At 41.5% G+C, this 16,980-nt stretch overlaps 1 protein-coding gene across 1 annotated transcript in view; it reads left to right on the top strand.

The window, feature by feature from the left end:
• The window catches only part of LOC126456813 (Down syndrome cell adhesion molecule-like protein Dscam2), a 389,296-nt gene that overhangs the window by 159,603 nt on the left and 212,713 nt on the right, over nucleotides 1-16,980 (top strand). Inside the window, exon 8 of the mRNA XM_050092611.1 lies at nucleotides 15,927-16,078. Within this exon, the coding sequence (XP_049948568.1) occupies nucleotides 15,927-16,078 (152 nt within the window). The remainder of the gene's footprint in view (nucleotides 1-15,926; nucleotides 16,079-16,980) is intronic.

Here is a 16,980-nt window from a genome sequence, read left to right as displayed (position 1 = left end):
ATTTACTATCCATTGTTAAAACTGTCAGTGGCTCACAGACGAGTTCAATATGCAGCAATAACTTTTTTTTATCGTATTCCCAATAACATAAAAATGTCTGACAGGTAGCGAACAACTTTCAAATCTAATTTAAAATCATTTCTCCTGCACAACTCCTATTCTCTTGATGAATGTCTACTTAAAAACTGGCAGCCAGTAAAAAAATATTTAAAAAATATTTTTTAAATGTAGTTGCGTGAGTGGAAATAAAATGAAAATGTGTTCATTAATGTTAATACTCATCATGTACAGACATTCTGTAAACTGACTAGTCCCACATATTTCGTTAAAGAATTGTTGAAATGATCTATCGAACGTGTAACTAACTAACTAACAATATGAACAATATGGAATCTGTCAGCTCTTACAAATACACGAGTTTAACATTTTCTCAGGATGTTAAAGGAACGATCACATAGGCCCAGTGGTTAAAGTAGGTGCAGACTTAGCTTTTTTGGTAAAATACTAGGGAAATGCAACAGTCCTACAAAGAAAATTGCTTCCAGATCTCTCTTGCGATTTATCCTGGAATATTGCTCAAGTACCAAATAGCACTAACAGCTGATATTGAATGTATACAGAAATGGGCAGCAAGAATGGTCAAAGGTTTGTTTTACGTGGTGGAGAGTCCCACATGGAGGCTGATGGAACTGAAGTGGCAAACACATCAAGATAGACTCAAAGTATCCTGAGAAAGACTACTTACAGAGTTTGACAAACCAGCTTTAAATAATGACTCTAAGAAACACACTACATGTTGTTCCCGCAGGAATCGTGAGGACAATACTATCTTAACTGCAGTGAGCACAGAATCTGTTACACTGTCATTCTATCCCTGTTCCATAAGTGAATGGAACGGAAAGAAATCGTAATAATTAGTATAATGAAAGGTACCCTGTGCCATGGATTTCACAGTGGTTTGTGTTGTGTACATAGTTCCGTATAGTCAGCGTGTACACAACTTTCCCACTAGAGCGCGCTCCGCTAAGCACAACAGCGCAGGCGCAGCGCTCGTCCATCTCCGCACTACGAGATGGCACTGCCATAGAGACGGACCACATTCTGCTTCCGCCGATCAGCGTATTGATATGTAACGCAGGCAATGAGATTGCTGCTGATCCTCGCGGATCACACTCGCGCAGTGATACATGAACGCGCGAGGTATTATAATGAGTGTACAGACCTCCGATTAGTCAGTCTGCATTTGTCTGCACCAGTCTGTACCAGTTTGCATTAGTCTGTACCAGTCTGTACGAGTTCTATATTTGTCTGTACCAGTCTATAGTCAAGTTTCAGCCTGCGCCTAATAAGATTACCATTTTCCTGTACATAGCCATGAAGATAAATGTATAGACACTTTTGTCAAGTATCAGAGATATATGTGAGAATAAGATTAACCTACCAGTACCAAAGGAACTTCATAGTGTCAATTGTAAATAGCATCCAGAACCAAGTTAAGTAATTTTTATGCTTGCTGCTATTTTAATAAATGTGTGTGAAAATTACTCAAGTTCTGTTTAAAGTTGGTCACTGTCAATCTGCTACTCTAAGCGTGCAAGTGGCATTTCTATCGTCTGACCTAACGGCAGAAGATAAACACGCCACGATAAGACCATGAGAGATATTGCTGACACTCGCCTACTTAGTTAGAGCGACAAGTCAAATAATCTGATGGTTTGCATGGTATAAATCTACATCTACCTCTACAGACACTAGTGTACTACCTGCTGTGCCTCACCAAAGTTGGTTGCAACCACTGATGTGGCACACTATCTTGGGGAGATACTCCACTACAGGCATTGGCTTAATATGGTGTGCCTCATGGGAGAGTCATATACTTGATACAGTGCACTATCTTGAATGGTCACTCATCTCCAAGCACTAGTGTACTATCTTGAGTCCATCAGAGGAGAATTATACACAGAGCAATATTTTGGATAGTTATCCATCTACAAACAACGGCGGATATAGTGTACCACAGGAGAGTGTCATACAACCATTGTTTTTTGTGTTATTCATTAATGACCTATACAGTTATCTATGTGGAAAAACGTACGTCAGCTTGGTTTCATGATTTGGTAGGTGTACTTATTTTAACTGTAATTTCCCGAAATAGTCAAGACGGAGACAGCGATCTGTGCACTTGAATGTTGTAGGTTTTGTTAAAATCATTACTTGGCCAAGAAAGAAATGGAGAAAACAGTGATTACTGGTTTGAAGTGCAAAAACGGTCATCTTCAGATCAGGATACAAATATGCGGTGTCTGTGTCAAGAGAATAGATAATACATTTCATCACACTTTTAACATCCTTCAGGAAATGTAGTATTTACAATGCACGTTTGTGAAGCATGTTGTCCAAACATCGTAGTAATAATATAAATATGACATACGACAAAGTCATATGCCCGATCATAGCATCAGTCGAAACTTTAACTGACTCTGTAGCTGTGCAGCTCTCCATCAGTACACGCAAGCCTTACTGCTATGTGTGACTGTTAAAATATAGGTAACACCGGAGGAAAACAAGAGAATGACTTAACGGCACAATACTGAACGCGAACTTGAGGTGACTAGTGAAGGGTATGTGCGAGCGAATGTTTATATTCAAGGGTTGGAACTTAAATAGTGGGAACTCTTTATTCACAACCAATACAAAAGAGTTACATGTTTTCACCTGTTACTGTCCTTCAAGGTAGTCACCAGCGTTGTGTACAACCCGTTGCCAGCGATGTGGAAGGCGTAGTATACCGTTAGCACAGCCTGTTCTATCGGTGGTGCGAATGGAGCGGTCTACTGCCTGTCGAATCTCTGGAACAGTTTTGAAGCGAATGCCACATAGTGGTTCCTTCATCTTCGGAATCAAGTCAAAGTCACAAGGACTTAAGTGCGGAGAGTATGGTGGATGGTACAGTACTTCCGAGTCCCATCGACCGAACAGAACAGCCACAGCTTGCGCTGTATGCGCCCGAGCATTGTCGTGCAAGATGATGGGTGGGTTGCGCAGAAAGTGTCGCCGCTTCTTTCGAAAAGCTGGTCGCAGGTGATGCTCCAAAAACGAACAGCGATACTGTGCACTGACGGTCTGCCGTGGAGGAACGTAATGCGTTAGGATAACACCATCACAGTCGTACACGAGAATCACCATACTGGGGCTCTGATGCACTTTCTTTCGACTTTCGCGGCGACCCATATTGACGCCATTCGTTGGACTGGCGTTTCAGATTCAATCTTGATCCAACTCCGTTGTTCCTCTTTCGAAAACATAGTGACACCGTTACGTTAGACCGCTCGCTCACAAGTGACTTTGTTTCCCGCGATGGTGCGCACGCCTGTGATGTGGGACAGGAGAGTCCCTTTGCTCGGAGGTAAGGTAGGTATGCCAACAACGTGTGCTATCAGCGACAATAGTAGATTCCATTGCATACTGTCTCCACAGCAATGTTGCCACTATTTAAGTTCCAACCTACGTATATGTAAGAGACTGTTAACAGAATCTTCCATCGGTTCTTGGTAGAACATTATAATAAAGGAAAAGCACCAGTTTGCTTTTGTTCTACAATATTACTTTACTGTTAACCGGTTTTCGGCTTACAAGGCTATCTTCAGCAAACTGGTGATTTTCATTTAGTAAGAGACTGTATTTTTCCGTCATAACCAATTCAGATCAGGACTATGCAGTCAGTTAGTAGACAAACATGCAAACAAATGATCACAAATCTCATTCGTCTTCGGATTAGAAAAGACTTTCTTACACATGTACACACACACACACACACACACACAGAGAGAGAGAGAGAGACAGAGAGAGAGAGAGAGAGAGAGAGAGAGAGAGAGAGAGAGAATAAAATTTTGGAAAAGTCAAATGTTTTGTGAAATTATTTGTCTAAAAGTAAGAAATAAATTACGAGAGCGTGATGAAACGGAGTGCCTCCGAGTTTTTTATGTGAAAACTGTTAAAGCTTCTATATAAAACAAAAGTTATTAACATTCTACACTTTTATCCTTCATGTTTACATACTTATTTCTCAACATAGTTACCTTGGCGACGAACCCATTTCTCCTATCGAGCGACCTGTTTGTTAATACCGTCAATGTAGAATATTTGACTGCTGACGGAGCCACAACGTCCATCTCCGTTTGCACCGCTTCATCAGTATCAACGTGAAGTCCTCCAAGGCGTTCTTTAAGTTTTGAAAACATATAAAAGTCGTATCGTGTAAAGTCGGGACTGTGTATGGAGGGTGATCGATGGCCTCGAACCGACGGTGTCGGATTGCTGAGATGTCTCAGCTCTCGTGTATTCTCTGGCATTGTCATGCTAATGGAGGGGGAACTCCACATAAGGACGATCTCTTTGAATTCGGAACTCGACTATAGCACGCAGTCTCCCACGTACCGGCATAGTTGCATTAAACACCGCCATGTTACACGCTACGATTCGGAGCCCTCTGGCGTCAGAGGGCTGCAACTATGTAGACCTGAAGAATAAAGGTGTGGAATGTTAATAATGTTTGTTTTATTTAAAAAGCTTTAAGAGTGTTCAAGTAAAAAATTCGAGGGTGCCTTACTTTTCAGCACGCCCTTGCAGGTTAGAGAAACATTTGATGCTGAAAATCACGTATAGCAAATGGGACTTCAAGATCTACACGTTCCATCAGACTAATATTGCATAGTAGGGGAGAGTGCTGTACCTTGGAACATTTTTTAGACTTTCGCCTCCAGCAAGCTCTGTAATAGAAGTTTACTATATTCCATTTTGAAATGGCAGCATTCACTTTTTGTGTGGTGTAGTCTTCTTCTGAAATTACAAAAATTACTCCACAGAAGTAAGGTTTTCCCAAATGTGAAAAACTGTTCCAATGTACAACACGTCATCTACCAGGGAACAAATGTGCTACTAAAATTTAAAAGTATTGTTCCAATCAATAAAATCTTATCGGTACAGTATTTAATAGTGAAATAAATATTCTGTTACTATTGCAACCCCTTTTTTCTGCCAGTGTGTTGGTTCTATACAGGATTTCAATACAACATATTATTCCACACTCTCTTGACTACAAACTCCTATTTTTCGACATAATCTCCATTCAATGCGATGGCCTTACTCCACCTTACTGGGAGGACCTTATGCCCGCATAGTATCACACAACAGTCGACGATGGAGCCAATGCCTTGGTGCATCAGTAACCTCCCCTTCATCTATGTACTGCTTCCCGTAGAGTGCATTGTTCATTGAGCCAGACAGGTCGAAGTCGGGAGGTGCGAGGTCCGGCCCGTACAGTAGATGAGGAAGAACAGTCCAATGAAGATTTGTGAGCTCCGCTCATGTACGCAAAGTTACGTGAGGCCTTGCATTGTCAGGGAAGAGGACACGTTCGTCTCCATTTCTGTTGCGACGAACACGTTGAACTCGTTTCTTCAGTTTCCTGAGTGTAGAACAAATACACTTCAGAGTTGATCGTTACACCGTGAGGGAGGACATCAAAGACAATAGTCCCTTCTCAATTCCAGAAGACCGTCGCCATGACTTTACCGCCTGAGGGTGGGCTTTTGAACCTTTTGTTCAGAAGAGAGGTGGTGTGGCGCCACTTCTTGGATTCCACTTATGTTTCCAGTTTGAACTGACGAATCCATGTTCCATCGCGTGCAACAGTGTGCAACAAAAGATTGCCACGATCAGCTTCGTAACACGCAAGCAACTCCACACACATGGTCCTTCTTTGCTCTTTATGGTCTTTCTTCCAGTCCACATGTGGCATAACAGCAAACCAGTGCTTAACAGTGTTACTCGCTCCTGTGAAAGGGAACGCGTTATGCAGATCTTGGTGTCTCTCGCATCCATCTTGAAAAGATAACCTGAAGATGCCTAAATAAAGTGAATCGCGTCGTTGAAAAATAAAAAAAATAAAATTGCAACGAAGACCGTTTTTAACCAATACTATTCTTTATGGACAGCGATTTAGGAACCAGGTTTTAAATTGTAAGACATTTCCAGGGGCAGATGTGGACTCTGACCACAATCTATTGGTTATGACCTGTAGATAAAACTGAAGAAACTGCAAAAAGGTGGGAATTTAAGGAGATGGGACCTGGATAAACCGAAAGAACCAGAAGTTGTACAGAGTTTCAGGGAGAGCATAAGGGAACAATTGACAGGAATGGGGGAAAGAAATACAGTAGAAGAAGAATGGGTAGCTTTGAGGGATGAAGTAGAGGATGAAGCAGAGGATCAAGTAGGTAAAAAAACGAGGACTAGTAGAAATCCTTGGGTAACAGAAGAAATATTGAATTTAATTGATGAAAGGAGAAAATATAAAAACACAGTAAATGAAGCAGGCAAAAAGGAATACAAACGTCTCAAAAATGAGATCGACAGGAAGTGCAAAATGGCTAAGCAGGGATGGCTAGAGGACAAATGTAAGGATGTAGAGGCTTATCTCACTAGGGGTAAGATAGATACTGCCTACAGGAAAATTAAAGAGACCTTTGGAGATACGAGAACGACTTGTATGAATATCAAGAGCTCAGATGGAAACCCAGTTCTAAGCAAAGAAGGGAAAGCAGAAAGGTAGGAGTATATAGATGGTCTATACAAGGGCGATGTACGTGAGGACAATATTATGGAAATGGAAGAGGATGTAGATGAAGATGAAATGGGAGATGCGATACTGCGTGAAGAGTTTGACAGAGCTCTGAAAGACACGAGTCGAAACAAGGCCCCAGGAGTAGACAACATTCCATTGGAACTACTGACGGCCTTGGGAGAACCAGTCCTGACAAAACTCTACCATCTGGTGAGCAAGATGTATGAAACAGGGGAAATACCCTCAGACTTCAAGAAGAATATAATAATTCCAATCCCAAAGAAAGCAGGTGTTGACAGATGTGAAAATTACCGAACTATCAGTTTAATAAGTCACGGCTGCAAAATACTAACGAGAATTCTTTACAGACGAATGGAAAAACTGGTAGAAGCCGACCTCGGGTAAGATCAGTTTGGATTCCGTAGAAACACTGGAACACGTGAGGCAATACTGACCTTACGACTTATATTAGAAGAAAGATTAAGAAAACGCAAACCTACGTTTCTAGCGTTTGTAGACTTAGAAATACCTTTTGACAATGTTGACTGGAATACTCTCATTCAAATTCTAAAGGTGGCAGGGGTAAAATACAGGGAACGAAAGGCTATTTACAATTTGTACAGAAACCAGATGGCAGTTATAAGAGTCGAGGGACATGAAAGGGAAGCAGTGGTTCAGAAGGGAGTAAGACAGGGTTGTAGCCTCTCCCCGATGTTAATCAATCTGTATATTGAGCAAGCAGTAAAGGAAACAAAAGAAAATTTCGGAGTAGGTATTAAAATCCATGGAGAAGAAATAAAAACTTTGAGGTTCGCCGATGACATTGTAGTTCTGTCAGAGACAGCAAAGGACTTGGAAGAGCAGTTGAATGGAATGGACGGTGTCTTGAAAGGAGGATATGAGATGAACATCAACAAAAGCAAAACGAGGATAATGGAATGTAGTCGAATTCAGTCGGGTGCTGAGGGAATTAGATTAGGAAATGAGACACTTAAAGTAGTAAAGACGTTTTGCTATTGGGGAGCAAAATAACTGATGATGGTCGAAGTAGAGAGGATATAAAATGAAGACTGGCAATGGCAAGGAAAGCGTTTCTGAAGAAGAGAAATTTGTTAACATCGAGTATAGGTGTGTCAGGAAGTCATTTCTGAAAGTATTTGTATGGAGTGTAGCCATGTGTGGAAGTGAAACATGGACGATAAATAGTTTGGATGAGAAGAGAATAGAAGCTTTCGAAATGTGGTGCTACAGAAGAATGCTGAAGATTAGATGGGTAGATCACATAACTAATGATGAAGTATTGAATAGGATTGGGGAGAAGAGAAGTTTGTGGCACAACTTGACCAGAAGAAGGGATCGGTTAGTAGGACATGTTCTGAGGCATCAAGGGATCACCAATTTAGTATTGGAGGGCAGCGTGGAGGGTAAAAATCGTAGAGGGAGACCAAGGGATGAATACACTAAGCAGATTCAGAAGGATGTAGGTTGCAGTAGGTACTGGGAGATGAAGGAGCTTGCACAGGATAGAGTAGCATGGAGAGCTGCATCAAACCAGTCTCAGGACTGAAGACCACAACAACAACAACAACATTCTTTATGGTCTTGTGTTTGGCGGCGATGAATCCAGGGGGCACACTCCTTTGAGTGGACGAGTGTGTGAGCACTAGTAACAGAGGTGTCTAGCTGTGTAGCGACGTGTTTGATTGTGATTCGTCGATGATCTCTGTGAGGTAAGAGGCGAGATTTGGCGCCCTGAAAATATTCGAAGTTCGGAGTTCGCGTGGCCGCACGGGCCGCTCGGCAAGCTGGGGGTCTTTAGCAACCGCTTGGTGCCGAACATTAGCCGGAACAAGAGGGGCAGCCCCAGCGCGTGGTCCAGGCCGACCCCGTGGCTGGGAATTCCATGGTGACACTGTGACCATGACTGTACTTTGTGTCGATGAAGGAGATTTGTATGCCAGGAGTGCCAAAGATGGCGGACGTTGTGAAACCATAATGGCAGACATTTCACAGTTGATGTAGAAATTAATAACAGCCAGAGGAATCATGATACCTCAAAAAGAAACATGTACATTACCATTATTTGCACGACAATTCTGATGGTGTAATCAGATTTTCAATAACTTTACTAGTTTAAAGTTTAGTACTTTAAATTATACAAGTAACACTCAGCAACGAATTTCCAAAATCTAAATGGTTCATCCGATTTTGTTGATCGACGTGTCTTTAGAAAGCTATTAGTGTAAATCTAAATTGGTATGAAATACAGGCATGTAATTTGAACAGTACATGCTTTATTGGAGGTCAAAGCGGCCAATTACTATTGATCGTGTCAGTACGCAAGTACTCCACAGATACATGAAAAAACGGTAGCAGCATGCTTGTAAATATATTTAATCGTCTATATCTTTGTTTATATCAAATACATACTATTCATGAAGAAATTGGTCAAATATTTACTGTGTTTTAGAAAGCACAGAGACATTAAGCTACTGGCCTACTTTTGCACCTATTCTTTTGATATATGTTTATTTAATTTGTTTATGTATTTAATAATGTGTGCCAGAGCGCGTTTATGGTCCAGCCATAGGAATATTTATTTAATTTCAAGTTATTTAAATGTAAATCCAGTATTTTGTATGTGTTTCAATATGTTTGTGAGTATGCGTTGGCTTGGACACATGGCGGGAGCGCTCTGGCCAATCACAGAACTCGTTACGATGTGAGGCGACTACCGAAGTCAATGTAGAAACTGTATGGAAGTGGGGGAGAAGCATCAGGTGGCACAGGACACAGGAGGGTGCTGGACGGCAAGGCGCGACGGATGGTCGCAGGAAATACTTAGGAGAGTGTTGAGCAGTTTGCACATGGTCAAGGGAGATAGAAATATTTCGTAGTGCCGACTCGTGCACTTGTGAGATTTCCGTGGCTTTTGCAGCCAAGACGTAGTATGTGTTTAGGAGTGAATATCCCACAAGCTATGTTGTTGTTCGTAACCAATTCCGTGAAGTAGGAATCTATTGTTTCCCTGTTATTCAACTTATATTTTATTGAATTGCTGGACCATCGACACCAATAAGTGTCTTGCAGTAATAAAAAGCATTCTTGAAGGTACTTCTGCTATAGTACTCATCATTTAAAGTCGTTAAAAGTAGTAACTGCAGATTTTATTTAATCGCAATCTTTCATTTATAAATTTCCATGTTACATTCAAAATTCGCAATTGCTGAGTGATAGGAACCTTCAACCATTCAGTTCATGTGTATATTTATATTGTATACTGTTGACTCAGCACTATTTGGCCTCTAATGAGGCAACTACGTATCCCAGCCCCTAGACAATGAACCAGCCAAAACTTTTAATATTTCACCTCTGAGTCTGAGGGTACATAGCTGGGGTCACACACTCTTATTTGAAAGCGCGCATCTCGAATGAGGGTGTCCACACGTCGAACATTGCACGAGTCACAGCTGTGTGCAACCGGCCAGCATGCGTGAGGCCAGACAGGTTTGCGCGACCTTGCGATGATGACAGATGCCTCGCCAACGACTCACCGTGCTTTTGTTCAGTATCAGGTCTCTGTAGACATTCCGTAAGCCCCTGTAGTGCTCTGATTTTCCTCCAAAACAAACTTTGCTTGGAACGCACCTCCATTATAACGCCATTTTAAAGGCTGCGTATAGCGTCACCAACTATCGGAGCTTCATGAAACTGTAGAAGATGGAGCGGGAATATCCAACGATGTCACACAAAAAATATCGAATCTTTTCAATCGAAACTGGCCGAGGGAAAAAATGTGCTTCATTACTTACTGATCGCCCCTCGTAAAAACATTTTGAAATAGAATTTATTAGCAACTAATACAAATTTTCATTTTCGAGACAAGACTTTCAAGTTCATAAACAAATATCACGTGTTCCATGGTAAAAAAAATCTTCCGTTTAGAGGTGCAAGACGTATGGCTTAAACGTCCACACTTTAAGCAACTAGTTTTAAAAACAGAATATTGCTTATCATAAAACTGTGTAACTGAACAATTAAGAATGTCCTCGAAATATCTTTAATATATTAAACAGGGCTCAAACTTGTAGAACTCGTTATAACTCGTTATATTTTCAAAAGCCGCACAAAATACAACCTCACGTCTCGTAAAAATAAAACCAGCACAAAATACCGAATACTGCTTATGGCAGTCTTTAGTACATGCCCCTTCATGTTATTCTGAAATAGATCTTAGAAGCTAGATTAAGAAAAGGCAAACCTATGTTTCTAGCATTTGTAGACTTAGAGAAAGCTTTTGACAATGTTGATTGGAATACTTTGTTTCAAAATCTGAAGGTGGCAGGGTTGAATATAGGGAGCGAAAGCCTATTTACAATTTGTACAGAAACCAGATGGCAGTTATAACAGTCGGGGGACATGAAAGAGAAGCAGTGGTTGGGAAGGGAGTGACACAGGGTTGTAGCCTCTCCCCGATGTTATTCAACCTGTATATTGAGCAAGCAGTAAAGGAAACAAAAGAAAAATTCGGAGTAGGTATTAAAATCCATGGAGAAGAAATAAAAACCTTGAGGTTCACCGATGACATTGTAATTCTGTCAGAGGCAGCAAAGGACTTGGAAGAGCAGCTGAACAGAATGGACAGTGTCTTGAAGGGAGGATGTAAGATGAACATCAACAAAAGCAAAACGAGGATAATGGAATGTAGTCGAATTAAGTCGGGTGATGCTGAGGGAATTAGATTAGGAAATGAGACACTTAAGGTAGTAAAGGAGTTTTGCTATTTAGGGAGTAAAATAACTGACGATGGTCGAAGTAGAGAGGATATAAAATGTAGACTGTCAATGGCAAGGAAAGCGTTCCTGAAGAAGAGAAATTTGTTAACGTCGAGTATAGATTTAAGTGTCAGGAAGTCGTTTCTGAAAGTATTTGTATGGAATGTAGCCACGTATGGAAGTGAAATGTCGACGATAAAAAGTTTGGACAAGAAGAGAATAGAAGCTTTCGAAATGTGGTGCTACAGAAAAATGCTCAAGATTAGATGGATAGATCAGATAACTAATGAGGAGGTATCGAATAGGATTGGGGAGAAGAGGAGTTTCTGGCACAACTTGACTAGAAAAAGGGACCGGTTGGCAGTACACGTTCTGAGGCATCAAGGGATCACCAGTTTAGTATTGGAGGGCAGCGTGGAGGGTAAAAATCGTAGAGGGAAACCAAGAGATGAATACTCTAAGCAGATTCAGAAGGATGCAGGTCGCAGTACGTACTGGGAGGTGAAGAAGCTTGCACAGGATAGAGTAGCATAGAGGGCTGCTTCAAGCCAGTCTCGGGACTGAGGACCACAACAACAACAACAGATTGAAATACTGACCAGGAAACACCATGTGTTTCTACGTATACTGTCCTCCAGGTGCAACGCTTTTACAAGTTTCCTAGCCTTAAAGGGAAATCAAAAATGTAAATTTGCATTCCAAATTAATAAAGAAGGAGGAAAGTGCCATTAGATGGCGGTCGCGCCCATACTGTCGCCCGCAACACGGACGGCGCAGCGCGATGAAACTGCAACGCCCCGTGCCGAGTTCGGCGTGAGGCGGCTAGTAGAAATTAAAAAATAAAACATGCACCACCATCAATAATTTGAACGAAGTGGGGCCTGTGTCCGACTGAAGTAGGTCGCACAACGACGTCACTGTTAGTGAACGGCGGGCCAAATCATTCTTTGCGTCAATCGCGTGAAAACTGCGGCAAGATGCAAATGAAATGACCGGCGCACCGATCACAGGGACGTGGAGCGATATACGTGGTTTGAAATTAATGACTGAACACGAGAAGTTCAAAAATGGCTCTGAGCACTATGGGACTTAACCTCTAAGGTTATCAGTCCCCTAGAACTTAGAACTACTTAAACCTAACTAACCTAACGACAACACACACATTCATGCCCGAGGCAGGATTTGAACCTCCGACCGTAGCGGTCCCGCAGTTCCAGCTGTAGTGCCTAAAACCGCTCGGCCATCCCGGCCGGCGAACACGAGAAGTGTTCGGCCATATACGTCCACTAATAATGGGTAGTCGTCCCTCTTTTCCAGCCGTGATCGACTGAAAAACATAAATCATAAAATGTTAATAACAAAGTGACATGAAGGGTTGAAATTTAGAAATTAAAATCATGGTAAACATAACTTTGGCTGTATTATAAGCACTTAAGGCACATTTTAACATACATTCATACAGTCATGACAATGCGCCCGTTCCTAATCAGAGCGGGAACAGAACAGAAGAAAAACCAACGAACGCTAGACAAAAGAATTAGACACAAAAAATCACTATCGAAATTAAACAGGGGTTGTACGTCAGCAGATACCTCGATAAGTACACACAGATGAAACTATAAGACAGGATGTAATATGTAATCTCTGACTCCGTAAAAGTCGTAAATAATTTTAAAAGTAAAATAAATACTGATACTAAAATGTAGACTTTCACGGCCGGAAATATCGTGTCCATTATAATTATCCGGGCTGTTATGCCGTGGTCGGTTGGCGAATTCTGTGTCGATTCCCAACGTTTCGTCTCCGACTGCGGGAGACATCTTCAAGGGGGTCCGTAGCTCAATGGAAGGTCCAACACACGCACTGGCTCGCTACTGACTGCCGCTAAATTCCGTGTCCGCGCGCTCCCACGCCGCGGCGTGACGTCACGTGTTTTGAAAACGTCAGTGCAATTGGCCGCTGTCCGTCGCCGTCGATCGCCGTTGCCATCACCCAGTAGTGGGCGGGTGGTACACATCTTCTTTAACACCGGCATCCATATGCCGTTTAATTTCACACCCTCCTCCTTACGGTTGAAATTATTAGGGTGTTTAGCGATTTCGATTGCCTCCCTGTAGAGCCTTTCGTAATATCCGCTTGTGGCCGCTAGTACTTGCGTCTCCTCGAAACGAATATTGTGGTTCCCTGGCTGGAAAGCATGCTCCGCAGCAGCTGATCGTTCCGTTTCTCCTCTTCTGCAATTTCCCTTATGCTCTTCCAAACGTTTAGAAACAGTTCTTTTAGTGGTACCCACATAAACATCACCACAGCTACATGGGATCCTATACACTCCAGCTTTTTCCAGTGGTTTGCGAGCGTCCTTGGCAGGCTTAAGGTATTCCTGTATCTTCCTGGTGGGCTTGTAAATTACGGTAATATTCCGCTTCGTCAAGTTCCCCCTATTCTAAACACCCTAATAATTGCAACCGTAAGGAGGAGGGTGAGAATTAAACGGCATATGGATGCTGGTGTTAAAGAAGATGTGTACCACCCGCCCACTACTGGGTGATGGCAACGGCGATCGACGGCGACGGACAGCGGCCAATTGCACTGACGTTTTCAAAACACGTGACGTCACGCCGCGGCGTGGGAGCGCGCGGACACGGAATTTAGCGGCAGTCAGTAGCGAGCCAGTGGGTGTGTTGGACCTTCCATTGAGCTACGGACCCCCTTGAAGATGTCTCCCGCAGTCGGAGACGAAACGTTGGGAATCGACACAGAATTCGTCAACCGACCACGGCATAACAGCCCGGATAATTATAATGGACAAAATAAATACTACTAATTAAAAAGTAATACTACAGCTTCCCATACTGCCTAAAATTCCAAGTTAAACATTGAAATTTAAATTCTCTATCGGTACTTCGTTTGCTGTACGTGGCTTCGAGCATCATTAAAAGGCACGTCAAATATTTCTGTAATCTATTTTATTTCTTACTTTCAGACAAATCATTTCATTTTTTAATACATAATTTTTATTGACAGTTAAATATCACACCAATGTAAAATTTTATGCTCAAAATAGCTCGGCTTTGAAGAGATGAACTTTTTGACATTTCATTTATGTAGCTAGCAGCGGCTGTTCGTCAAACATTCCAATTTTCTCTCTAATTTTTCTTGATTATTCTGATTACTTTCAAGCAATTAAACCCTTTTCGGCAAAACTATACTTCACTTTGGTCGATTTGATATCCCATCTGTCAATTTCCCACACTTCGTTTGGCTGTGAAGATTCCGACAAAAATTTTCCCTCAAATCACTAACTTCTCAATGACCTAGATTATGTTTAGCATCTAAACCTCTAGTTCCAAAACGAAACCTCATGTTTGTCAATCTGATATTCCATTTATCTGTTTCCTATTCTTCCTTTAGCTGCGAAAATTCGGTCAAAAATCAAGTTTGTAATTTTCTCTCAAACCAATAATTAAATTTTTGTTAATTACCCTGATTAATTTCAAGAAATTAAATTTTTCTTTGCAGAACTAGACCTCACGCTAGCCATTTTGTTTTATCCAATTTGTCAATTTCCCACTCTTCGTTTGTATATTAACATGTGTAATTTCTAGGGAGTTTTCAGAATGAGAATTTCACTCTGCAGCGGAGGTAGGAGACGAGGTACTGGCAGAAGTAAAGCTGTGAGTACCGGGCGTGACTCGTGCTTTGGTAGCTCAGATGGTAGAGCACTTGGCCGCGAAAGGCAAAGGTCCCGAGTTCGAGTCTCGATCGGGCACACAGTTTTAATCTGCCAGGAAGTTTCTAGGGAGTCTTGTTTTCACTCCGCTCAAACATTTGACCAAAACAAAAAATTCGGAGAAAGGCATCACTTACAGAAACAAATGAACCAGTAGATACCGAAAGTCAATTGAACTAATGATATGTTACGATATTACTCTACACGGAAAAGTGCAACTTCCAACCGATTTTCCATAGGGGAAAACTGCATGATCGTCAAGTGATTAATTCGAAATTTTACTGTAAATACATTTTAATTTTATTATAAAATATTTGCATGAACTTTTTTACATCTAAAAATCAACATGTGAAAACGAAAAATCGTGTAACACTCCTGGACACCAGCTGAGGATGTGTTATTATAAAAGGCGAAATGCATCTAAATGTATAAATAAAATTCATGTTCAGCCTGCAAACGGTGTTTTCTTGCCAACTACTGCAATTTATTATGTATTTCCTGCGAAAAATGGCCACCACAAGAAACTTTAAATAACCCTATAAAGAGCCACTAAAGATCACCGGTTCCTTATATCGACATACTCGTCAAATGTCCCTGAACAATATCCAAAACTCTGTCAATGAAATTCGTCTTCATCCTGTATAAATAAACATATAGACTAAATTGGCTCATTTCACACGTCTTTCTAATCACCTATAGATTTCACACATAGTGAATGACACACTTTTGTAGCACATACATAGCTGTAAGCCATTTCGTGGCTCAATGCAAATATTGTTCTCACTGTTGTTTACAGGTACACAATTGGTCAGTACGTTGACCAGGCTGGCGACGTCATCAGTCATGTAAACATTTCGACGGTTCGTGTCCAAGATGGCGGCCTGTACAGCTGCAGTGCTGCCAACTCCATGGGCACCGTTCAGTACGAGGCCAGGCTTAACATCTATGGTCAGTAATTACATCTGGCATGAATTGTAAAAGAGACGTAGTTCTAGTTTCTGACTTTATGTTCTACGTTTTGGGCAACAGAAGCAGTGTTGATAAAAATTAGGCCTGTAATGTCAATAATTGGCAGAAATATACACCAACTGAACAGGCTCCGATACATCGTATGAAATAATAAACCATATTTTGACAATACGAGAGAAGGGAAGTTTCTACTCATCATACAGCGGAGATGATGAGTCGCGATAGGCACAATAAAAAGATTCACACAATCATACCTTTCGGCCATTAAGGCCTTTGTCAGCAATAGACACACATACACACACGCACATACACTCACGCAAGCGCAACTTGCACACACGTCTGCACTCTCAGGGAGCTGAAATTACACTGCAGTGTAGTTTCAGCACTCTGAGACTGCACACGTGTGTGCAAGTTGAGCTTGTGTCAGTGTTTGTGTGCGTGTGTGTATGTGTGTCTACTGCTGACAAAGGCCTTAATGGCCGGAAGCTATGATTGTGTGAATCTTTTTAATGTGCCTTTAGCGACTCAGCGTCTCTGCTATGTGGTGAGTAGCAACTTTCCTTCTCTCGTATTGTTACATTCCATCCTGGATCTTCCATTGTTTGATTTAAACCATATTTTGACATATTCAAAGGTACTGTCCAAATCGTGATTTAGGGAAATCATGTTGAACTGAAATCTAAACAGCCTTTGGTAATTGAACTACAGTTCTCCAGAATATAAGTCAAGTGACTTAATAAACTGATATGAGAACGGAGAAAGATGTGTAGAAAATTTAGTGTAGAGTGACACAAATTTTGGAGTATACCACAGAGATTACTGAGGACGCCAGATTTAGGGGTACCCAGGGATGAAGGGTACAAATGAATCAGACAGTCTTA

This window comes from Schistocerca serialis, chromosome 1 (assembly GCF_023864345.2).
Source record: "Schistocerca serialis cubense isolate TAMUIC-IGC-003099 chromosome 1, iqSchSeri2.2, whole genome shotgun sequence".
Classification (NCBI taxonomy): Eukaryota; Metazoa; Arthropoda; class Insecta; order Orthoptera; family Acrididae; genus Schistocerca; species Schistocerca serialis.
This window is presented reverse-complemented; position numbering and strand designations above follow the sequence as displayed.